This window comes from Podarcis liolepis (genome assembly GCF_965112155.1).
Source record: "Podarcis liolepis genome assembly, chromosome: 17".
NCBI lineage: Eukaryota > Metazoa > Chordata > Lepidosauria > Squamata > Lacertidae > Podarcis > Podarcis liolepis.
Genome location: NC_139571.1, coordinates 39,553,494 through 39,577,923, shown reverse-complemented (window position 1 = coordinate 39,577,923; position 24,430 = coordinate 39,553,494). Strand labels below are relative to the sequence as shown.

General features: G+C 48.4%; 1 protein-coding gene across 1 annotated transcript; it reads right to left on the bottom strand.

Moving 5' to 3' along the window:
* Positions 1-428: 428 nt before the first annotated feature.
* SLC49A3 (solute carrier family 49 member 3) lies at positions 429-24,430 on the bottom strand. The gene is made up of 10 exons (XM_083481862.1): positions 23,969-24,430; positions 11,654-11,812; positions 9,891-10,110; positions 8,729-8,805; positions 8,495-8,632; positions 7,433-7,549; positions 5,860-6,012; positions 5,576-5,733; positions 2,551-2,663; positions 429-1,093 (listed from the first exon to the last, which is right to left on the bottom strand). The coding sequence occupies exons 1-10, from the start codon at positions 24,128-24,130 to the stop codon at positions 939-941; spliced, it is 1,452 nt and encodes a 483-aa protein (XP_083337988.1). The 5' UTR covers positions 24,131-24,430; the 3' UTR covers positions 429-938.

The window sequence follows — 24,430 nt, the reverse complement described above, 5'->3', positions numbered from 1 at the left end:
CAACCTCAGCTTCCCCTGACGGGGCTGAGAGTGGAGCACCTGCAGGCAATGGGTCCTCCATCACCTCAGGAGCCAGAGCAGACTCAGTTGGTGCCTGCACCTGAGGATCCAGCACAGGTGAGGACCCTTCAGGCTCAGGCCCCAGCCCCGGCTCAGCTGGTTCTGGAGGCGGGGACTCCTGTGCAGGCTGGGATTCCTCAGGTTCAGCCTCTGAGTCTGAATCCCAGGCCATCACACACACCCTAAAAAAATCAACACTACAAAGTTACTAAGCACATTCTGCCCTCATAGGGTGGGGGGATCCCCCCTTGCGTTTTCCCCCCTAAAGATTTTGCATCCTTTCGCAAATTTCTCCAGAGTCTGCTGGTACTTCCTTCTTGTGCATGGTTGATGCTTTCTTTGTTACATAAGCAATGCCACTCGCAGCCTCACCGTCAGAAACATAATTTATTTAATTTAAACATTTATAGATCACTTTTCAAACAAAGTTTCCTCAAAAGGAAATATGCCGTTGTCCAACAATGGGAGATACTGAAAATGAATTGTTACAGAACATTTGCATTCCCATCTTTTTTCACAGAATTCACGTTGGTATAAATATGCTTATTCCATTGAATTGCCCTTGGAGTGTAACACACTGGAAGAATCAAAATAGCCACTCTTAGTGAGTCTCAGACACTTACACATTTCAGCACCATCACTAAGGATTAAATTGTCTTTTAATGGGGGTAGACTCTTTTTGCATTCTGTCTTGAAAAAGACACTCTCCAACTGCTGCAGGGAATTTGGGCTGTACTTGTGAGAAGCTTCCTGTTAAGATAACCATCATCTTTTGCTCCAGTCAGTTCCCAAAGACTTGTAACTTACTGTGCAGGTCTCAAAAGTCTTAAAGTTTTCTTGAGGCACTTGGGTTAGTCCAGTTTTCAGCTAGAAGCAGTTCATTTTTCTGCTGTTACTGCAACATCCTCTTCTGATTTGTTGACGGAGAAGTCGTGAGATACTTCTGCAAAGATCCTCCTGTAATTAGTGTGAAAGGCAGCCACAAAGAAACATGCTGCCAGACTGCAGATTCCAGCCATCATTAGGGTTGAAGCTGTGATAAGAAAGAGAGGATATTTCTACAGATGTATTGAGAATGAAACCCAGCAGCTTAAAAATATATGAGAATTACAAGATCAGTTTAGGAACTCCAGCTGCAATCCTGAGCCCACTTACCTGGGAGTAACTGCTAGGATTGCACAGTAAGTTAGGTCAGCATCAGTAACTATAGACCAGCTATCCAAACTTATTTGTTAATTTCTGTTCGTATTGAAAATTCAATCTTAAATCTACTAGAATGTATGACCAACTAAAATCAGCCATTATGCACTTTGAAGAAAGGACCCCTGGAAGATCTAAGTCCAGTCAAATTTGACTATGGGGCATGGTGCTCATCTCTGCTTTCAGGCCGAGGGAGGTGGCATTTGTCCACGGACAGCTTTTCCGGGTCCTGAGCCAGAGTGCATGGAAACACCGTTTACCTTCCCGCCGCAGTGGTGCCTATTTATCTACTTGCACTGGCATGCTTTTGAACTGCTGGGTTGGCAGGAGCTGGGACAGAGCAACGGGAGCTCACTCCATCACAGGGATTCAAACCGCCGACCTTCCAATCAGCAGGCCCAAGAGGCTCCGTGGTTCAGACCACAGCACCACCCGCGTCCCTGTGTGTGATGGAGAATGCAGTCTCTCAGCGCTGTGAGACAAAATCCCAGTTGCTGCTATGCAGAGACGAAAAGAGAGGAGGGCCTCAAAATACATATAAGACCTTAAGAGCAACTAAAATAACTGCATCTCAAAAATCACACAGTGTAAACCCAGGGTGGGGAACCCTCTTCGGTCTGAGACCTTGTTGACAATCTGGTGGGTGAGTGACAAATGTGAATTTACTCTTGTGCAGTTGGCGCACAAACTCTCCTTACCATCTGGGCAGGAAAGACATCATCAGAGTTGACGGTCACATTTTTGCCAGGCAAAAGCAAGTATAGTGAAGCAGGGCTGCTGGGGTATGTGTCCAGGGGCGAGTCTTGAGGGCCGGATAGAGAGGCCCTTGACTGGAGGTTCCTCCAGCCTAAGAAGCTGAGGGACTCCTTATTTGCAGAACCTCAGTACAGTGGTACCTTGGGTTACAGACACTTCAGGTTACAGACTCTGCTAACTCAGAAATAGTGCTTCAGGTTAAGAACTTTGCTTCAGGATGAGAACAGAAATCGTGCAGCAGCGGCGCAGCAGCAGCAGGAGGCCCCATTAGCTAAAGTGGTGCTTCAGGTTAAGAACAGTTTCAGGACCTCCGGAACGAATTAAGTACTTAACCTGAGGTACCACTGTACCCACACCAAGGCAGGGAAGGGAAAGAGACCTCTACTGCCATTGCTGTGCCTCAACCAACTGCCTCCCTGCCCCCTTGCAGCTGATACTCACCCCTGAAGGAAACCTCCACAGGTGTGTGTGTGTATGTGAGAAGAGAGAGGATATATTTATAATACATAAAATAAACACATAACAAAAACTTACTTGACCAGTCTAGTGCTTTGCCGATGGCTGAGGTGCAAGTAGAAAATGGGGCATCTTTCTTTTCCACAGCCAGGCTTTGCAGCAAAAGCATTAACACAACACCTAGAAGTTGGCTGTGGAAACAAAAACAGTCCATCATGCAGGTCTCCTTTTCATGGTTATGTCACACCCACACACCAACACCCCATGTCCAAGTCTGGCTCCTTTTTTATGTGCACGGGGGAGGGGGGGAATATATTGTCTGTAACAGTCAAGATTCACTTTTATGTCTAGAGGAGACATTTTGGGTGGTACTCCGTGCTAGTCCTGCGCAGACTAGACCCGCTGAAGGGAATGGGCGTGACTTAGAATCATAGGGTGGTAGTGTTGGGAGGGTCCCACGGGTCATCTAGTCCAACCCCCTGATATGCAGGAATAAAGGGAAGAGAGGAGTTCAAAACCATTCCTGCTTCTTCGAGAGAAGGGGCAACACCAGAGGATTCAAGAATGCTCCGCTTCGATGTTCTGTTTCTGCAGTCTGAAAAGCCTTGAAATGATTAAAAGCTTAAACTTTGGTTCGAGCGGCTGATTTCCCCATGTATGGAGAGCCCTATTTTAAAAAAATGAGTTAAATAAGCTCAGCTCTGGGGAGGATTTGGCTGAATTGCCACCCTCTGTGTATAGTGGTACCTCGGTTTTCGAACGTAATCCGTTCCAGAAGACTGTTTGACTTCTGAAACGTTTGAAAACCGAAGCATGCATTTCTGGAAGCATTTAAGTCCGGAAAACTCAATACGAAAGCCGCATGGCATGTTTGGCTTCCAAAAAGCTTCACAAAACCAAAGCAGTTACTTCCTGGTTTTCGGCGTTCGAAAGCCGAAACGTTCAGCTTCCGACACGATCAAAAACCGAGCTGCCACTGTACTTTGACTAGATGCCCCATCAAGTCTTGGTAGGAGAGATGCCAGCCAGCCAGATACAACCGTACTGTGGCGATTCTCCTCCCCACCCAGCGTCCTCTACTATTTCTGAGTCCAGCGATGGCCCTACAGGAAAGCTGTCTGAAGCTTTCCCTTCACATCCTGTACTTGCCATGTGGTTCCCCTTGCCCATATATGGGGAATTGCATCACAGGAAATGCCACTGCCAACTTGCCAGCTGTGCAAAGGAGCAGGTGCTGAAGGCGTTAGGAAATCCGGCTGCCTCTGAAGGAGCCAGTGCTAATTCAGCCTCCTGCGGAAAAGGAGCTTTCCCTGCCGCCTTCCCAACTGCTACCTAACCAGTCTGTTTTCTTGAAACCGGCATTACTTGAATGAGGTCGTGTGTTGCAGTGTTATCTGTGCATTGAAACCACTGGAAGCCCAGCACCCTGTTGATACAGCCCTGCCGCTCTGGAAAAGGTGTCTCAATGGCACAGAATCGCCAATACCTGCATGCGCATGAAGTCCCTCTCACAATAAGCCCATATAGCATAGAATCATGGAGGGAAACCTGGAGGAAACAATGCACAAGGCATGGTCTGCAATGCAGGATGCAACCGCAGCATCCCTGAAAGATGGCTATCTGGCCTCTGCAGCGAAGGTGAGTCTCTCACCTCTTAAGGCAGCCAGTTCCACTGTTAGAACGTTTCTCCTTAATGTTTAGCCAGAACCGGTCTCCTTGCAATTTCCACCTACTGGTTCTGGTCCTGCCTCTGGAGCAACAGAGATGGAGTCTGCTCCACCTTCGGCCTGAAAAGACCTTCAGAGATCTGAAGACTGTGGCCACGTCTTCCCTGACTTGGAAGTAATTAGTGATGCTCAGGGTCGGGGACCCTTTTGCAGAACGGGGACCAAATTGTCATCTGGGCAGCCACCTGGGGGAGCACATGCCAGAGGCAAGAGTAGGTGGAACAAGGAATTGTACCGTTGGCTAATTTCTACACACACACACCCTTTATTCAGGCAACCAAGAGGTATTATGAGAGTTCAGAGGCACATTTCAGCCAGGCATAAACCCTCAAACGTAGGACTGAAGAGAGTGTGATGTCATGGAATGGCTGGGTGCAGACGAGCGGTGGGAGACCCCAACTGGGGAACCCCCAGGGGAAGAAGGTTCAGAGCCAGGGGAGTGGTGGTGCAATGTCAACGAGCGGTCAGAGGGAGCAGGCTGGGAGAAGGTGGTGTGGGAAGCTGAAGAGGCAGCAGGGTTTAGTGAGCAGGAAGAGGCTGTGGCAGAGAGCAGTGCAGAATCAGAGGCAGGAGAGGAGCGGGACCAGGAGACACGAGATGAGGCAGGCTGCTGAAGAAGCCAGGGAGCCTCCCCCTCCTGCTGCAGCCAGCTCCCTCCCCCTGGTCTCCCAGTACATGGAGAGGAATGAAGAGGGCGGAGCAAAGGGAGACAAGAAGGCAGAGCTTTAGGAAGCAGGGGAGGAGCCTTAGAGAGTGGTGGGAAGGCGGAGCTGCCTCACTGGGGCAAGACTACTGGAAGAGTTGCTGTGACCACTAGGCATGCGTTGTTTTGGTTTCTGTGAATAAAGAGTTCACTGACACTGGGTGTTTTATTGCTGACCTGCCCAATTCCAGCTCCTGGCAGTGGCCTGGGGAGAATCTCATGGGCCACACAAGAGAGACCTGGACAGCTGCAACTGATGCCTGGTTCTGAGTTTTCCCTTTCCTGCTCCAGTTCTTCTTTAACCTTGGCCTGGCAAGCTTTTGGAAAGAATCTGTATATTACCACTACAACTACGCAGCGCATAGTACAGAAGAAATCGGGTGTCCTGATTCTGCAACTTAAAAGGTAAAGGTACCCCTGCCCGTACGGGCCAGTCGTGTCCGACTCTAGGGTTGTGCGCCCATCTCACTTAAGAGGCCGGGGGCCAGCGCTGTCCGGAGACACTTCCGGGTCACGTGGCCAGCGTGACGAAGCTGCTCTGGCAAGCCAGCACCAGCGCAGCACATGGAAACGCTGTTTACCTTCCCGCTATAAACGGTACCTATTTATCTACTTGCACTTAGGGGTGCTTTCGAACTGCTAGGTGGGCAGGAGCTGGGACTCTGCTACTTACCTGAGCACAAAAATCAGCCCTGACGAGGATCCTTCCCCCACGGGATAAGAACATTCGACCGCTAGTTCCATGGCGACAGGATAGATAGCAAATCCAAAGAACCCGAAGAGTGAGCTGATGGTTGCCAAAGCATAGGTCTGGTTTCTCAGCTGAGACACCTGCATGAAGAGAGTCTAAATTGAGTACCGACGAGGCTGCAGAGCCGACTTTCAGCAATTCAGCTCCATCGTGGGGTGCGCCCCCAATAATGTCAATTTAAGAGACCTAGCGTTAATGGCATTTACCACTGCAAATCCAATGCTAGCCAGCGCAGCTAGACAGAGAAAGACCTTGGTAGCTTCTGTGAATTTCTTTGTCCGGTCAACGTACAGCCCGAGGCAGAAGGCCCCGATGAGTCCGGACACAATGAACAAGGCGCCGCTCAGACCTGCAAAGAACTGTAAATGAGGGATTGATTAGATGATATGGCAGACTCCAGCGAAGAGCAAACCCACTGAAACCAGGGAGTGGAGTTGGAGAAAGTAGATCCACAGCTGCAAGGACTTCCACAACTGTGCAAGGACTTCCACTCCCATCCTGCTCCTCCCCCCAAACCCTTCCCAAACCTTCTCCAGAACGTTGAGGAGCCCCAAAAGCAGATAGAGGAGATGCACATAGTGGAGAGGAGAAGGCAAGGAAAAGCCACCTCGCAGCCAAAAGACCTTGCACTAGCAGATCCACTTTGTTGGGAGACCCATAGCAGTGCCCATAGATTTCAATGAGCCTACTTTGATGGCGATTTAGTTGGCGTCAACCCAATAATTATGGCTCCTAAGAATAAGGTGCAGCATATTTCCCTTGCCCCACCCTGTCTTCCTTCACTGGAAAGCAATCAAGAGTCTTCTGATCTGGTTGTTAATTATATCGTACCAGACAAGATGGCGCTGCACAGGGTCTCTGTAATGAAGGGATCCAAATTGCTTCATTTTAAAGCACAGAAAATAACGCTACATTTTTTTGTTTGCTTGATATTTATCCAACTAACATTAGTTTTAGTTGTATTTTTTCAAAGAAGCTGAATTACCAATATTTGTAATGATAGCATACTGAAGGCTAGAAATGAAGGCAATTCCCCCCCCCCCAAACTCATAGTACCAGGCAGATCCTGTATTTATTTGAACCAAAGGATCTCACCGGATCACTTATTACATTTTGTCCATTTACTTAGTACTTTTGTCCATTTACTGTATTTATTTTTCCCAATTTGAACTAGAAAATGGTGCTTTTCTTAAGTCAAAATGAGAGTACACCTAAGCATGTTTTGTTTTTTTTAAAGAAAAAAAAGCACTGGGTGAAAGATTCCTGTATTGCAGGGGGTTGGACTAGATGACCCCCCGGGGTCCCTTCCAACTCTACAAAGCTGTGATTCTGTGAACCCAATGTTCACTCCCTGGCATCTCCAGGAATGGCTGGGAATGTCCTCTGCCTGAAACCTGGACAGCAGTTACCAGTCAGTGTGCAGACAATGCAGAGCTAATCTGGCTTGGTCTAAGGCAGAGTCTTCTATTCCTATTGTGGAAGGACTACAGTTCAATGGGACAGCATCTGCTTAACATGCTTAACATCCAAGTTCAATGGCTGGAGTATCCAGGTAGGGGAGGCAGCGCTGGTGAAAACCTCCCTGCAGAGTTTCACAAAAAAACGCCCCACCCCAGCCGCAGCAGTCTCTGCACATCTCCCCGCTTCTCCCTGTGATAGGCTGAAGCTGAATTCCTGCAGTCCCCTCCCAGATTGTCTTCTCGATCTCCCGTCTCCACCTGCCCTCCCTTGAGCTTGCAAGACAACAAAAAGCCACAGATGAAATCTGGAGCAACCTACATTTGAATATCCATTGACGCACAGGATCTGTTCCAACAGAGCACTGAAGCAGGTGAATATTGCTATCCCTGTCGCGAAGGAAAGGGCCAGGATGATGTAAGATGTATTTCGCAGGAGCTAAAAGCGGAAGACAAGGCACGAGTTGTCAGGGGGGGAAACAGCAGATCGTTCACCAGCAAGCTGGTATACACATTTATACAGAGTCTGATAAACTTGCAACTTGTTTTCCAGTGTAACTGACAGGTCTGCTGGAAACCTTAGACTTTTGTCAAACGAGAGATACGTTCAGATAGCTTGGGATAGAGACTGGGTAGGCAAACTAAGGCTCGGGGACTGGATCCGGCCGAATCGCCTTCTAAATCCGGCCCGTAGACTGTCCGGGAATCAGTGTGTTTTTACATGAGTAGAATGTGTCCTTTTATTTAAAATGCATCTCTGGGTTATTTGTGGGGCATAGGAATTCGTTGATTCCCCACAAAAATATAGTCTGGCCCCCACAAGGTCTGAGGGACAGTGGACCGGCCCCCTGCTGATGGATGGGGGGCGGGCATAGGCGTAGCCAGAATTTTTGTTGGGGGGGGGCAGAACCTCAGGTTTGTACAGTCATACCTCGGATTGAATATGCTTCGGGATGAGAGCGTTCAAGTTGCGCTCTGCGGCAACCTGGAAGTAACGGAGCGCGTTATGTCCGGGTTTCACCGCTTGCGCAGACGCTCAAACTGACGTCACGCACATGCACCGAAGCGCCAAAACATGACCTGCGCACGCACAGACGCGCAGAAGCGGGCTACGTTTGCTTCTAGATGCGAACGGGGCTCCGGAACGGATCCTGTTCGCATTTAGAGGTACCACTGTATTGATTTTTACTTATTTGGGGGACAGCTGCCCCCTTGGCTACGCCCATGAAAGGAAACAAGGTCGGAAGTGGGCCATGGTCAGAAAAAGACTGGGAAACACTGATCTAATATGACACAACAGTTTCTTTCTTTCTGTCCTATAGAGGCACGTAGCATTCGTTGTACCTTTATCTGAGTTAATAATTCTGCTTTGCTTGCAACATACCATCTTCAAGCCCCTGAAGAATGAGGGCGAATTGGAGTGGCTAGCACTTGCTGATGGCGGCGTTGGCGGGACCTTGTCACGAACACCCAATGTGGCTAAGGCGCAGGCGAAGACAGCAGGCCCTGTGTACACTCCAAGCTGTAGAAAGCAGGAGGAGGAGGAAAAATGGCTTAACTCATCTGCCAAGGATATGTAAGCGGTGCAGAATACTAAAATTGATTAGCTTTCATTTACCATTAAAGGGATATCTTTTCCTCCCTGTACAAGCGCAGGTGACAGCAAGTTAGCGATGAGAATGCCCAAGGGATTGGCTAAATGGAAATTAAAGAGAGAGAGAGAGAAATATGTGACTTCTCCCTCCGAAGCAGCTGAAATATAATGCCGAGCATTTAAAAAGCAAGCCAGCTGACTGGAAAGCAAAAAGAGGGGCCACACGCCTGTACAGGATTAGAACTCAGGACCTGTTTTGGAACTCCTTTCAGTGGGGGGCTTCTCAGATGTGTGATTTGAGGGCTGCTCCTCCAAAGATACGGTGATACCAGGTATTTTGGGCCCTCTTCTTCAAGACCCCTTAAAGACACTAATAAATCGCAGGTGAAGAAGTTTCTGAACTGTAGCACTTCAGATAGCACTTGGGGGAATGGCTTTCCATAGAAAAAAAAATCCATTCACACGGAAAACTAGGATGATGGGGGAAGAATTCTAGCCCAGCTTCCTTCCTGACATGCAACTTTTCTGTTTGGGAGATACAGTCAAACCTCGGCTCCTGAACGGCTCCTTTTTGGAATGTTTCGCCTCCTGAATGCCGAAAACCCGGAAGTAAATGCTCCAGTGTTTGGACGCTTTTCGGAAGCCGAACATCCAACACGGCTTCCGCTTGAGTGCAGGAAGCTCTTGCAGCCAATCGGAAGCCGCGCCTCAGTTGTAGAACCTTTCGGAAGCCGAACAGGCTTCTGGAGTGGATTACGTTCAACAACCGAGGTTTGACTGTATTGCTTTCTCCTTTCTTGAATGGTTCCATGCAGTCGTATGTTTACAGACTGACTGCTATTCCTGTCAAGGAGGTCCCAATCCTCTGAGGGAGCAGGTGAGGAGCTGGGGGCACTTCTGAATCCATTACTGTTGATTTGAAGTTCAAGTGGCCATGTTGCCACAGAGTACCTTCCATCAGCTTCAGCCGGAGGGCCAACTCTGCCACAGCTTAACTTTGGTTGTCTACGCTCTGGTAACCTCTGGGTTGGACTACTGCAATACATTATATGTGGGGCTGCCTTTGGAGACGGTTCGGAAACTGCAGCCGGTGCAGAATTTGGTGGCGAGTCTGACGATCAGGGCAGTGTGGTCTGAGCATTTAACACTGATTCTGGCTCGGCCTGCCCTGGCCCAGTTTACTTACACATGGAGGCAATCATATTGGCTGTGGCCCTTTGGTGTTCTGGGAACCATAAGGCTGCCAGTTTGGTGGGTGAAAAAATGATGAGCGGCTGGGCCGTGCCGCAAAGGCACTGTCCGACAAGCAGGTACACAAAGTTGAGGGAGCCCAGATCCAGGAAATCGAGGATGCTGAAAATCCGAATTACACTTCCCATCATGTTCAGCCAGGCGCAGAGTATCACCTGCAGTAGAAGAAACCATGTCACCAACACTGATTTCAAGCAGCCATCCATGAGAACGGAATAAATTCCAACAACTGAAATTCCAGAACTACCGTATTTTTTGGTCTATAAGACGCACGTTTTCCCCTCCAGAAATTAAGGGGAAATGTGTGCGTCCTATGGAGCGAATGCAGGCTCCTTGGCTTCAGTGAAAGCAACGTGAAGCCTCCAAAGCGCTGAGGGTGCGCACCGACCCCTCTTGCTCTCCAGGCTTCAGGGATAGCTGCCTGAAGCCTCCGGAGCGCAGTGGGAACTCGCGCTGTGCTCTGGAGGCTTCGGGATCCTTTTGCTGAACCAGGAGAGCAAGACTCTCCTGGCTTCAGCAGAGAGGAAGAGCTGCGCAGTGCCCCTTCAGCAAAGCAGGAGGAGAAATGGAAGGGGCTCCGTTTCTCCTGCCGCTTCGCTGAAGGGGCGCTGCGCAGAGAGGGGGAGATTTTTTTTTACTTGTTCTCCCCCTCTAAAACAAGGTTGCGTCCTATGGTCGGGTGCGTCCTATAGAGCGAAAAATACGGTATTTCATTTCCCTACATTTCTTTTCCAACAGGCAGATGGTCTATAAGGCTAGCAGGGCGTTGAGAGTGAGGGTAGTAGCACATCGGCTGAAAGACCTGAATTGTGTACCTGGGCGCCCTTTAGGTCAAACTTCATACAGTTCACTAGCTGGCCTTTGGGAAAGCGCTAGAGGGCTTTGTACCAATGATCCCCAGATGGTGGAGATGTGAACGCCTCATCTCACTGTGAACGCCTCCCTTGTTCTCTTATAATGGCAATGGCGCCCACCTAAGAAGAAGAGTTTGGATTTGATATCCCGCTTTATCACTACCCAAAGGAGTTTCAAAGTGGCTAACATTCTCCTTTCCCTTCCTCCCCCACATCAAACACTCTGTGAGGTGTGTGGGGCTGAGAGACTTCAAAGAAGTGTGCCTGGCCCAAGGTCACCCAGCAGCTGCATGTGGAGGAGCAGGGAATTGAACCCGGTTCACCAGATTACAAGTCAACTGCTCTTAACCACTACACCACACTGGCTCCCTGAGAGGTGCCGGAATTGAGTTCCTGGGAGTTCCTGGGAGTGTCAGAGGAGACGGCAGCAGAGGTGCCAGACTGGGCAGTGTGCAAACAGGTGGGTGGGCTACTAGCCACACCTAACCCCCGGAAGATGCACATTTTTGGGGTCCCTGGGCCTGCACCCTTGGCGAGGGCCAACCTGTCGAACCCCAAGGTAGGCCATCCCATCAGATGTCAAAGAAATAAACAACTATTTGACTTTTAGAAGACATCTGAAGGCAACCCTGTTTAGGGAAGTTTTTAATGTCTGGTTGTGTTTTTAATATTCTGTTGGGAGCTGCCCAGAGTGGCTGGGGAAACCCAGCCAGATGGGTCGGGTATGTATGTATGTATGTCTGAATAAATAAATAAAGAAGCCCCTGAGCAGGGGCGAGCAGAAGCCTGTTGACCATTTGTGATCTTCTAACTGAGCTTCGCGCCAGTCTCCATTTCAACTTACGGCACATTTCAGCCCGACGGTGTCCAGAATCCATATTGCTATGAACCCAACTGGAACGGATATCACGAGGTACACGAGGGACAGCCAGTTGACCATATCCATGGAGGTGTGAAACCGTTCTGCTGTTTTGTCAGCCACTGGAGCGAACGTCAACCATAGCTGCAGATGGAGGGGAAAAGAGGTTACAGCGTAACAACACAGGTAGTTGCAGGTAGTTAGTTACGTGAGTAGCACTATCTAGACACAATCAGCTAGCTCATGGGTAGGCAAACTAAGGCCTGGGGGCCGGATCTGGCCCAATCGCCTTCTAAATCCGGCCCGCGGACAGTCTGGGAATCAGCGTGTTTTTACATGAGTAGAATGTGTCCTTTTATTTAAAATGCATCTCTGGGTTATTTGTGGGGCATAGGAATTTGTTCTCCCCCCTCACAAAAATATAGTCCGGCCCCCCACAAGGTCTGAGGGACAGTGGAGCAGCCCCCTGCTGAAAATTTTGCTGACCCCGAGACAGGAAGCCTGGATTGCACAGGGCCAGGCAGGATTTCTTTTAAGATCTTACAGAGCGGGACAATGTCGCCACATCTTGCTGAAGCTGAAGGTGACTTAAAGCATCCTGCTGAAGAACAAAAGACAAATCCAGGCAAACCATTTAGAACATGAGCAGCTCAATGTTCCGAGTGGATTTGTATTTTGGCTGGGAAGGTTCCAGGCAATTAGTGCAATCTCAAATTAGTGCTTGGCTGGGGCTCAGGAGACTGATGCAAGACACATCTCTAGGCAAAAGGCAAATTATTTATTTATATTGATCTATCTACCCATCCATCTGCATCCTGCTTTCACGTTTTTCTCGTGTGCCCTGCCATACGTGCATATTTCCACAGACAGGTGTCACGTAAGTCCCACATGATGACTCAGAAAAACGGAGAATGAAAAAGGTTACGTCCTCCCCTCACCCATGAAATTCAGTACACATGTATTCTAAGACACCTTTGATTACCAGAAAAATCTGCAAACGAGGCATTTGGTCGTCTCTTCGCAAAACTGAGCAAGGAAGCAAAGAGCAAAATCATTACCATCATTACCAAATTGGAGGATAGTATCAGAACGTTAGTATAGTAAAAGCTATGGTTTTCCGAGTAGTGATGTATGGAAGTGAAAGCTGGACCATAAAGAAGGCTGATTGCCGAAGAATGGATGCTTTTGAATTCTGGTGCTGGAGGAGACTCTTGAGAGTCCCATGGACTAGAAGAAGATCAAACCTCTCCATTCTGAAGGAAATCAGCCCTGAGTGCTCACTGGAAGGACAGGTCCTGAAGCTGAGGCTCCAAGACTTTGGCCACCTCATGAGAAGAGAAGACTCCCTGGAAAAGACCCTGACGCTGGGAAAGATTGAGGGCACAAGGAGAAGGGGACGACAGAGGACGAGATGGTTGGATAGCATTCTCGAAGCTGCCAGCATGAGTTTGACCAAACTGAGGGAGGCAGTGGAAGACAGGAGTGCCTGGTGTGCTCTGGTCCAGGGGGTCACCAAGAGGCAGACACAACTAAACGACTAAAGAACAACAACAATCAGAACGTTCAGGAGAACCTGCAAGTTAACGTAAGTACAGCAAAACCCTTTTTAAAAAAGCAAAAACAAAACCCTACGGAAGGCCAATGAACCTGCAAAACTTCCAAATGGGCACAGAATGCTGTTATTTGAGAGGCAAACTATTTGGGGGTTCTCTTGACCCTCCAAGCCGTTGGGGGTGTGGGGGGGGGGACCCCATTCTGCTAGTGGGAGTCCTTAGTTGAAACCCACACAGGGAGCCGAAGTATTTGGTATTTTGATTTATTTACTTTTTAATGCATTTGGAAACAGCCTAATCATTTGCATTCCTAAGCACTGTACACAAAAACTACCCATACATAGAAAAAAACACTCTTGTCTAGCAGATTTGGAATGAAGTATCTCAACAGTTGTTTTAAATTATTATTGTTATTATTTATTGAATTTATATACGGCCCTATACCCAGAGGTCTCAGGGCGGTTTACAGAATGAAGAAATCGTGTACTTTCTTTTGACCCTAAGTGCTCAGAAAAATCTGTCAAATCTTCAGTCATTTGAAAACTAGGAAGTTAAAAGAGTTAACATCAACCTTTTCTGTGGTAAACAAGTATATTTTGCAAAATTGCAAAGAACACCTGCAATGTTCCATTCAAGGTCAACTTGAAGCCTTTCTTGAAGAGACATCCTCACTTGTCAAATTGTCAAGAGCAAAGAACTCTGAACTGAAATTGCCTCAGGAAATGAAACTAATGAAGCCTTAAAGCTATCAAAGAGGTTCTCCCACAAATTGACAGAGCCTGCCAAGCTAATTACAAGTGGAATATGGTAATCCCAGAGTGAAGGACGCAGAACTCAGGAGCAGGTAAGCAATGTGCAGAGATGGCGAAAGAATATGCAGAGCTGAAGATGCAGACTACGCATTGTTATGAGAATTATAATGTCTAAGATACAAAAGAAATGTACTAAGCAAACACATACATAAATATATATATAAACTGCATGTCTGAAGCAGTACAGGGGTACCTTGGGTTAAGTACTTAATTCGTTCCAGAGGTCTGTACTTAACCTGAAACTGTTCTTAACCTGAAGCACCACTTTAGCTAATGGGGCCTTCTGCTGCCGCCGTGCAATTTCTGTTCTCATCCTGAAGCAAAGTTCTTAACCTGAAGCACTATTTCTGGGTTAGCAGAGTCTGTAACCTGAAGCGTATGTAGCCCGAGATACCACTGCATAGGAAAAAAGTCCTGAAACCATTTTGTCTCTCCCAAATTGATCTCAGATGTTTCTCTGCAAGGAGGGAGGAGATGAGAAAAACCTCCTCGTTGTCTCTTTGCTCACAAATCCTGCCTTAAGGGCACATTTAAGATATGAATAGGGCGAGCCTGTGACCTGGACTCAGGAATTAAGTACAGTGGTACCTCGGGTTACAGACGCTTCAGGTTACATACGCTTCAGATTACAGACTCCGCTAACCCAGAAATAGTACCTCGGGTTAAGAACTTTGCTTCAGGATGAGAACAGAAATCGTGCTCCGGTGGCGCGGCAGCAGCAGGAGGCCCCATTAGCTAAAGTGGTCTTCAGGTTAAGAACAGTTTCAGGTTAAGTACAGACCTCCAGAACGAATTAAGTACTTAACCTGAGGTACCAATGTAATTATCATCTCAAAAGAATAGCCAGGCTAGCCAGGTAAAAACCCATCAAGAGGTTTCATGTCAGACAGGATTCTGTTGTAGACCCCCCCCCCTTCTGTGATGTATGTATGATGTTTTGGGGGGTGGTCTTGAGCTCCAGGGTAGGCAATTTCAAAATGTCTATATAAGGGCTTGCGCACCATTGTTCGGGGTCTCTCCTGCCTCCAGCGTGTGGTTGTGAGCACCCTGTTGCAACAGTTACCGTATTTTTCGCCCTATAGGACGCACTTTTTCCCCTCCAAAAATGAAGGGGAAATGTGTGTGCGTCCTATGGGGCGAATGCAGGCTTTCGACCCCTCTCGCTCTCCAGGCTTCACGGACCTCTCCGCAAGCAGTGGGAGCGCTCCCGCTGCTTGCGGAGAGTTGCCTGCATGCCGAAGCCTGCGCGCGCTGAGATCAGCGCGTCCAGGCTTCGCGGACCTCTCCGCAAGCAGCGGGAGCCAGCGCTGGGCTCCCACGGCTTGCAGAGAGCTGCCTGTTTGGGGGCTGGGGTCAGGGGAAGCTTGGGCCGCCCCAGCCCCGCGCCTGGGGGGGAAAAATAATTCCCCCCCTTTATTTCCCCCCAAAAAAACTAGGTGCGCCTTATGGGACGGTGCGTCCTATAGGGCGAAAAATACGGTAATAAAGATCAGGCTTACTAGCTGCTTTGCTTCTCAATATTCTCTGGTTGGCGTCTGTTACGTTCTCCTACTGATAGAGAACCTACAAAAGGACTCTATATGGGCTCTATATGTGGTCATAAGGGAAAAGGAGCAGTTTTTTCGTATAACACATCAATAAAAGAGCACTCTTTCTCTTACATGCACACAAAAACAAAAACAAAAGCCAACTTTTGTTATTAGAGATGGGAAACCTTTTATAGCCAGAGGGTCACACGTACTTCTGGGCAACCCATGCTAGGCGTGGGCAAGGTCAGAGGCAAAAAAGGATGAGAGCATTCAATTTTATTTTATTTTACCTTTTTGCGATAGGCCTGTTTCTACAGACACACACATGATCCTCTCTAGCCTCTATCCAGGCAAACAAGCAACATTATTGGAGTGCAAGGACACATTTCAGCCAGGAGAAAACTATCAAGGGCAGTGCAGAAAAGGGACTGTAAAAGCTGTGTCCAGGGTGTGTGATACCTGGGGAGCATCCCTGAGGACCAGATTCAGACCTCTGGCCTGACATCCCTCATCCTTGTTCTAAGATGCTGGATCCAAACCACCATTAAAGACCCACAAGCGTCTTGGTGGTTCTTCCTCCCAGTTTTGCGCTCCTAGGAGCCCCTCCCCATACTTTGTAGTGTGGGAGGGTTGTACCCTGGATGATGCACTGACTGCCTTGTTCCGTTCTGTTTGAATTAGCCCGGTGGCCTCAAGAGAGCTGGAAGAAGGCTCTGAACAGAGGCCTGCAGTAGCTGTCAAAATGAGTAGCTGCTACAGGCACCTGTTCATTTTTGTCACCTCACTGATTTTAACAGAGTTGGCCCACACATCGAGTTGAGGGTCATCAAGTGATGCACGTCAATGTGCAATATGGCCACTAGTCCACATCAATTCTGTTGTTTAGTGCATCTTGTATCGCTGGTTGTTTGCAACATAACAGAAAGCAGATTGGTTTAACTGGAAACAAACCCGGACGACTCCTTTTACTTACAGAAACTTTAGCCTTTTTCTGGGTCACAATGAAAACAAAGGAGAGGTTAAGTGTGGCGAATAGGTTAATTGTCCAATTAAGCAATTAAGCCGTGAGTAAAGTAGTCCAGAGTGTAGCGCAATTTTTGGAGTATGTATGACTAAAGGAACAGAAGTAACTCGGCAGGCAATAAAGACTAAGAACTCTGCCACAGATAAAGTCTGCTGTTCTTCTCACTGAAACACAACCAGTATCAGGGTCAGGAAGTTTTGCCGCCTGAGGCAAGACAGAAGGTGCTGCTCCTGCCTCCGTCGTTGCAGCCCCTGCCCCACAACTGCCACCATCTCTTCCTCTGCAGCTCCACAGCCCTACATCCTTTTCCTCCGCAACCCCTTCCCTCCGCAACATGCGCTGGAGGTGGCAGGAGAGTAAGAGGAAGCTGGAGAAGGGACCGCAGTAGCAGGTGCCTGAGGTGGAGGCCAGATCTGCCGCCTGAGGTGACTGCCTCCCCTCACTTCATGGGCCGGGTGGCCCTGACTGATATCCTGGAAAGAAGCCAGGTTGGAACACCTCTAATCATCGCTCAGCGTGTTTGTTGGGCCTGCTCTTTCATTATCTGAACTTCTCATTATCTTTATCATCGTTGCCTTTTCATTACTGCTTCTCCACGGCTCCACCACACTCTGAGCTCAAACCAACACTCCGTTTCTTAGCAGACATATCCCTCAACCAACCAACCAACCAACACAGGCAGGAAGTACAGTGGTACCTCAGGTTAAGAACTTAATTCGTTCCGGAGGCCCATTCTTAACCTGAAACTGATCTTAACCTGAGACACCACTTTAGCTAATGGGGCCTCCCGCTGCCGCCGCGCCGCCGGAGCACGATTTCTGTTCTTATCCTGAAGCAAAGTTCTTAACCCGAGGTACTATTTCTGGGTTAGCGGAGTCTGTAACCTGAAGCGTATGTAACCTGAAGCATATGTAACCCGAGGTACCACTATGCAGAGTTTGGAGAATTTCTAAGGAGGGAGACTGACTTTCGACAGTGCTTCAATGACGTCAACTGCTAACTCCAGAGGGTAAAGGACCCCTGGACGGTAAAGTCCAGTCAAATTGGACTATGGGGTTGCGGCGCTCATCTCGCTTTCAGGCTGAGGGAGCTGGCGTTTGTCCACAGACAGCTTTTCGAGTCATGTGGTCAGCATGACTAAACTGCTTCTGGAGCAACGAAACACCGTGATGGAAACCAGAGCACACGGAAACGCTGTTAACCTTCCCGCCGCAACAGTACCTATTTATCTACTTGCACTAGCATGCTTTTGAATTGCTAAGTTGGTAAGAGCTGGGACAGAGCAACGGGAGCTTACTCCATCACGGGGATTTGAACCACCGACTTTCTGATCGGCAAGCCCAAGAGGCTCTGTGGTTTGTCCCACAACTTTGCCTTACCTTTACTCTGCTGTAGCAACCTTCAGCAAAGAGACTTGTGGTCCCTTAAAAACAAACAGATTTATTGCGACATAAGCTTTCACATGTGCTGTTGTTTGCACAGCAAGGAGAAAGGCTGGGCGGTGCTAGAGATAGCTGCTAGTGTGTCATGGTACTATGGGAAGCATAAATGAAGAAAGAATTAACACAGGAGCCATTCATGGCAGGTACAACCCGTTCCTGACTAGAAGTCGTTGGTGTTCTCTTGGCCTCAATTTGTTAAAAAACAAGCAAAAGCCGAGCTTGTTGGAGAAGTAGACAGTTGGCATGAGGCTCTTCTTTTAAACCTATGGCTTACCGTATTTTTTGCTCTATAAGACTCACTTTTCCCCTCCTAAAAAGTAAGGGGGAATGTGTGTGCGTCTTATGGAGCGAATGCAGGCTGTGCAGCTATCCCAGAAGCCAGAACAGCAAGAGGGATTGCTGCTTTCACTGCGCAGCGATCCCTCTTGCTGTTCTGGCTTCTGAGATTCAGAATAGTTTTTTTCTTGTTTTCCTCCTCCAAAAACTAGTTGCGTCTTATGGTCTGGTGCATCTTATAGAACGAAAAATACGGTACAGTGGTGCCTCGCAAGACGAAATTAATTCATTCTGTGAGTTTTTTCGTCTTGAGATTTTTTTCGTCTTGCAAAGCACGGTGTCGGGAAAGTTTTGGAAAAGCTTCAAAAATCACCAAAGTCTTCAAAAACCTCCCAAAAGGGGGGTGCTTGGGAGGGAGGGAGAGGCGGGCGCGGGGCGGAGGTTGCTGCCTGAGCCCCCGGGATCGGTTCGGCTCACCTTGCTCCAACCCTTTGCACTACAGTCGGCGCCGTCTTGCTGCTGCTGCTGCTGTCGCCACGGTAGTCAGAACTCCTACCGGCCTAAAAGTTGTCTGGTGCAAAATCCCTTCTGCAGCAGCAGCCCGAAAGAAAGTGAGAGCGCCAGCCAGCCAGCCGCCCGCCGCGGGCAGGAGGGAGGGAGGGAGCGTCGGCGACGGTGGATGCCTATTGCCCCTGTTGCTGCTGCAGCCGGCCAGCCAGCTGAGAAGCGCGCGAGCGGAGAGGGGTGCATCCAGCCCGTTGGAGAGGAGCGCGGGGGCGCGTCCCCGGTGGCTCCCGAGCTGACCTTGCCTGGCCCGGCGCCTTCCGCGCTGCCAAAAGGCGACTCACCTGCTGCCTGCGCTGCGCCGGGACTAACTCGAGCGGGGCGAGGAGAACACACACTCGCGCGCACACACACCGAGAGGCAAACTTGCTGCAGCCGTCGCGGGGTTGGAAAGCGCGGAGATGCAGGTAGGGGGCACCCCTCGCAGGGCAAGTGCCGGAGGGCCCAGGCAGGCACTCTTGTCACCGCCGGGGCGCTGGGGGGGGGAGAAGGAAGGAGCCCCGTCCGAAGAGCCCCGGAGCCTGGCCTCCCTAACTGGGAGTTGTGGGGAGGGAAGTGTGCGCGCCTTGCTATTTCTCGCCGAAACAAAGCTCCCTCTCCCTCAGAACCCGCCTTCACGCGTTCTTGCCCCTACGGAGACGCACACCGCGTGCTATGAGTTGCTCCTCGAAGTCAAGTCGCAACTGTATTAACGGTTTTAAGAAAAAGGAAACAAACTTGCAAGACGTTTCCGTCTTGCAAAGCAAGCCCATAGGGAAAATCGTTTTGCGAAGCAACTCAAAAACGGAAAACCCTTTCGTCTTGCGAGTTTTCCGTCTTGCGAGGCATTCGTCTTGCGAGGTAGCACTGTATATTGGTAATTCCTTGAGAATATTTTGTATTATTTTGAGTAAGCCACCTACTGTACAGTGGTACCTCGGGTTACAGACGCTTCAGGTTACAGACACTTCAGGTCACACACTCCGCTAACCCAGAAATAGTACCTCAGGTTAAGAACTTTGCTTCAGGATGAGAACAGAAATCAGGCTCCGGCGGCACGGCGGCAGCAGGAGGCCCCATTAGCTAAAGTGGTGCTTCAGGTTAAGAACTGTTTCAGGTTAAGAACAGACCTCCGGAATGAATTAAGTTCTTAACCCGAGGTACCACTGTATATAAATCTTGTTGCATACATAAATTACAAAAACAAAGAGCATCTCCACCTGAGATAGAACGAGGATCTTTCCTACTGAATATATATTATCTTTAACAAACCTAGTGTTTTTATTTTCCAGACTCAGAGTCTCTCTGTGTGATTACTTCCAGGGGTAAAGTTTGCTCCTCCAGCAGTGAATCAGTGGCTGAAAAGAACCCCTCTCTCCCTGGACACAGAGGTCATCCTGCTCACTGCTTTGAGGTCTCCTGGGCTGTAATGTGTCCTGGAACACTCAAAAAAATGCTTTTTGCTTTCCTGGAAGGAGGTCAAAGACTGGCATAGAAACTTGCCTCCTGCAGCAAAGGTAACTTTTTCCTTCCTTGCTCTGCCCACTTCGGACTCCACTTTTAATAATACTGATGGAAAAGACTGTCTCTTCCTTTTGAGCGCCGCCTTTCATGGTGCCTGGTTTGTGTCCATCCACTCTCTGGCACCCAGCTTCTGATCTGTTGGGTCTCTAATGTCAGCAAGGCCTGGCTGGCAGATGACAGCATCTCTGCTGCTGGAGAATGTGCAGGTAATAAAATAAAATATTTTATTTTTATTGTTGCCCCAGCCACTTTGGGTGGCTTCCAGCATATACAAAAACATAATAAAACTTCCCTATAAAGGGCTGCCTTCAGATGGCTTCAAAGGTTGTACAGTTACTTATCTTTTTAACTTTGTTGTCAGTGCTGCGGGACACAGAATCAAGACAAAGGGATTTGTTGTAGGGGCAAGTTCCTGAGTCGGACTCTCTGTTTGTTGGTCTAGTAAGCAACTGCTTCAGGGTGGCCTTTTTCAACCTGGGCAAGCCTTTCTGCCCATGGTATGTGAGAAGACAAAGTCATATTTCCAAGATTAACAGCAGAAATCGCTTTGATGGGACGCCGGGCAGCTCTGAGCTGGCATTGCCAGGACCAGCAATGTTCCTTTCCCTGCAGATTCTGTGTGGTGGGGCAGTGACTTGGGGATGAAAACTTCAACCCAGTTCTTTGAAGGCCTTAGCTTGGTGCATGCTTACTGCTCATGTCTCTGACCATCACCCAAGAGAGTCCAAGCCCCCTCGTCCTGGTCAGTGGCTCCATTCTTTGGGTTTCTTCAGTAGAAAACGGATCACCTCATTCAAGAAATAGATATATATACATATCATTTTTGACAATTATAAAATATACTTTTATATCTTATAATTTTTTTTACTTCCGCCAATCACATCTGAAAATTTTCCAATCTTTTCCACTTAATTTACATTTCTTACTTTCACTATTACTTTTAAATATCATAACTAATGTCTCTCTTCTTTATCCTCTTTGCAATATTCCATATATTCCTCCTTACCAAACTTCTCGTAGTCCTACTAGCGTAATTTGTTGATTACAGTTGCTCTTCAAATAGTTCGCATATTTATTCCAATCTTGTGTGAATCTCTGGTCCAGCAGGTTTCGAATCCTTCCTGTCATCTTATCCAATTCGTTCAAGAATCTCTTATCTTCTGCTGGGGCCACTTCCATGTTTGAAGAAACATCTGAACGTCTTTACTGGATCAACCCCAAGGTCCAATCTTATTTGGATCGCTTGCCTCCACATTGGCCTCCCCATGTTTTTCTAACATACATATGAAGGAAATGAATGGCAAGGGTGTGAGCCTGATACTTGCCATAAAAATCTTGTGGCAGGGAGTTCCACGGATTAATTACTCTTTGCAGAAATAGGTACTTCCTTTTCTTGGTCCTGGATCTGACAACCAGACTCCTTACGTGACTCCATGTTCCAGTTTAATGAGAGGGGAAAACATAACCCGCTCATGGCACCAAGCGAACTTGTGGCTGGGCTACAACTCCCATCTGCACTGAACATTAGCCATGCTGCCTCATCTCTCAACCAAAACGCTCCAAACCTTTTTGCCTTTTGCCTTTTTTATATATAAAAAACCAGAGGCTTTTTTATTAGCAATTGTAGGTGCTAAGGGAGCAGAAAAGACTTTATATGCATGCAGCGACAGCAGCACAGATGCTATTAAAAGCATTCTGGGAAATGATATGTAATGAGATGAAAAAAATGTTTAAATTAACTTTTATATATATATAAAAAAACCAGAGGCTTTTTAATTAGCAATTGTAGGTGCTAAGGGAGCAGAAAAGACTTTATATGCACGCAGCGACAGCAGCACAGATGCTATTAAAAGCATTCTGGGAAATGATATGTAATGAGATGAAAAAAATGTTTAAATTAACTTTTATATATATAAAAAAACCCAGAGGCTTTTTTATTAGCAATTGTAGGTGCTAAGGGAGCAGAAAAGACTTTATATGCATGCAGCGACAGCAGCACAGATGCTATTAAAAGCATTCTGGGAAATGATATGTAATGAGATGAAAAAAATGTTTAAATTAACTTTTATATATTAAAAAAAACCAGAGGCTTTTTTATTAGCAATTGTAGGTGCTAAGGGAGCAGAAAAGACTTTATATGCATGCAGCGACAGCAGCACAGATGCTATTAGCCTAGAGATGGAAAGAAGATAAAGTCCCTACCAGACAAGACTGGCAAATTAAATTGTAGGACTATGCAGAAATGGCAAAACTGACCGGAAAGCTCAGGAACCAAGAAGACCAAAACTTTAACAAAGAATGGGGGAAATTTATCATTTATCTTGGTGACCACTGTAAACAGACGAAAACATTAGCAGGACTGCAATAACTCTTGTAAGGTAACAAGTACTATGGAAATAATGGAGTTATATTCAATATAGAATATTGGGGAAAAAGCAGTAGAAAAGGTTTAATAATAGGACCCATGAAGGGGAAGGTGGGAAGTCCAGAGATTCAGAGGAATCTGTATATGTGGATATGTATGGTTGTACTGTTATAACTTTATATTTGCAAAATCAAATAAAAATCATTTCCAAAAATAAAAATCCCTAACAGGGATTTTGGTCTGTCTCTCCAATCCTAATCTACCTCGCAGGGGTGTTGTGCGGATCATGCATAGCTCAGTTGGATAGAGCATGGTGCTGATAACACCAAGGTTGCAGGTATGGGACAGCTGGAGCATCAAGAAGGCTGATCGCCGAAGAATTGATGCTTTTGAATTATGGTGCTGGAGGAGACTCCTGAGAGTCCCATGGACTGCAAGAAGATCAAACCTCTCCATTCTTAAGGAAATCAGCCCTGAGTGCTCACTGGAAGGACAGATCCTGAAGCTGAGACTCCAATACTTTGGCCACCTCATGAGAAGAGAAGGCTCCCTGGAAAAGACCCTGATGTTGGGAAAGATGGAGGGCACAAGGAGAGGGGGATGACAGAGGACGAGGTGGTGGGACAGTGTTCTCAAAGCTACCAGCATGAGTTTGACCAAACTGCGGGAGGCAGTAGAAGACAGGAGTGCCTGGCGTGCTCTGTCCAGGGGGTCACGAAGAGTCGGACACGACTAAACGACTAAACAACAACAAATGGGACAGCTACATATTCCTGCATTGCAAGGGGTTGGAGTAGATGACCCCCCGGGTCCCTTTCCAACTCTAAAAAAAAGAATTCCATGATTCTAAGCCATAACATGGGGCGGCGAGACTTTCTGCCCGGCGCCTCGGAAGCCAGAAAGGCAAGGATTTAAAACGCAAGCTTCCAGTGACAGGCGCTTTGACTCATCCGTCAGGCTTGCTAACAACCCAGAACATCCGGCCGCGCCGCCACCTCTCCGCTTCGGAAGCAAACTCCAGCCACTTCGAAGGCATTTTTTAAACTTTGGGGTGGCCAGATCGTTCAAATTTCCCTCTCGGCTCCCGAAATCCCTGCAGCTCCAAGCCAGGCCAATCGAAGGGCTGCTTCGATGGGGGGGGGGAAAGCGGCCGGCCAAAGGAATCCCGTGCGCAATCTGGCAAGTTGGAGACGAGCGAAAAGAAAAGACAACCGCGCGCGCACTTTACGCACCATGGCATTGGAGCAATTGAGCAGGCAGACTACGCCCAGCAGCAGCCATCGCCGCTTGTAGACCTTGTACGACTCGGCGACGATCTTCTCCGAAGAAGTCCCGGGCAGGAGGCTCCCTGGCCGGTTGTTGTTGTTGTGGCTGCTGGCGCTCTCCGCATCCATGTTGCGCGCTGTCTGCGCTGGCCGGTTTGTTGGCGCCGCGCTCGGGGCGCGCTGCTTTTCCGGGCGAGAGTGGCTACGACGCCCCCGCTGCCCTCCTGCCCGGAGGAGCCAGGGGTGCGCCTTGGATCTGCCGGGCCCGGGGAGGCAGTTGCCACATCGCCGGCGAGCGGGGCTTGAAAAGCCGGTTCGTCGCGCGCGCCGCGCCCCTAGCCTCGCCGCCGCTGCCCCACACACTAGTCTGGCACGGAGCGGAGCTCGTTTTCCCTTCCCCTTCTCTCAGCCGGCAGAAAGAAGCCGCCC

What these genes read in the sequence shown, in the direction of transcription:
- SLC49A3 (XM_083481862.1), bottom strand. Translation starts at nt 24,130, where the DNA reads ATGGATGCGGAGAGCGCCAGCAGCCACAACAACAACAACCGGCCAGGG. An exon ending in CCGTCGGGCTGAAATGTGCC is followed by an intron (nt 10,111 to 11,653) that starts GTAAGTTGAAAT and finishes CTTCTACTGCAG; the next exon opens with GTGATACTCTGCGCCTGGCT. An exon ending in GCGTCAATGGATATTCAAAT is followed by an intron (nt 6,013 to 7,432) that starts GTAGGTTGCTCC and finishes CCTCATTTACAG; the next exon opens with TTCTTTGCAGGTCTGAGCGG.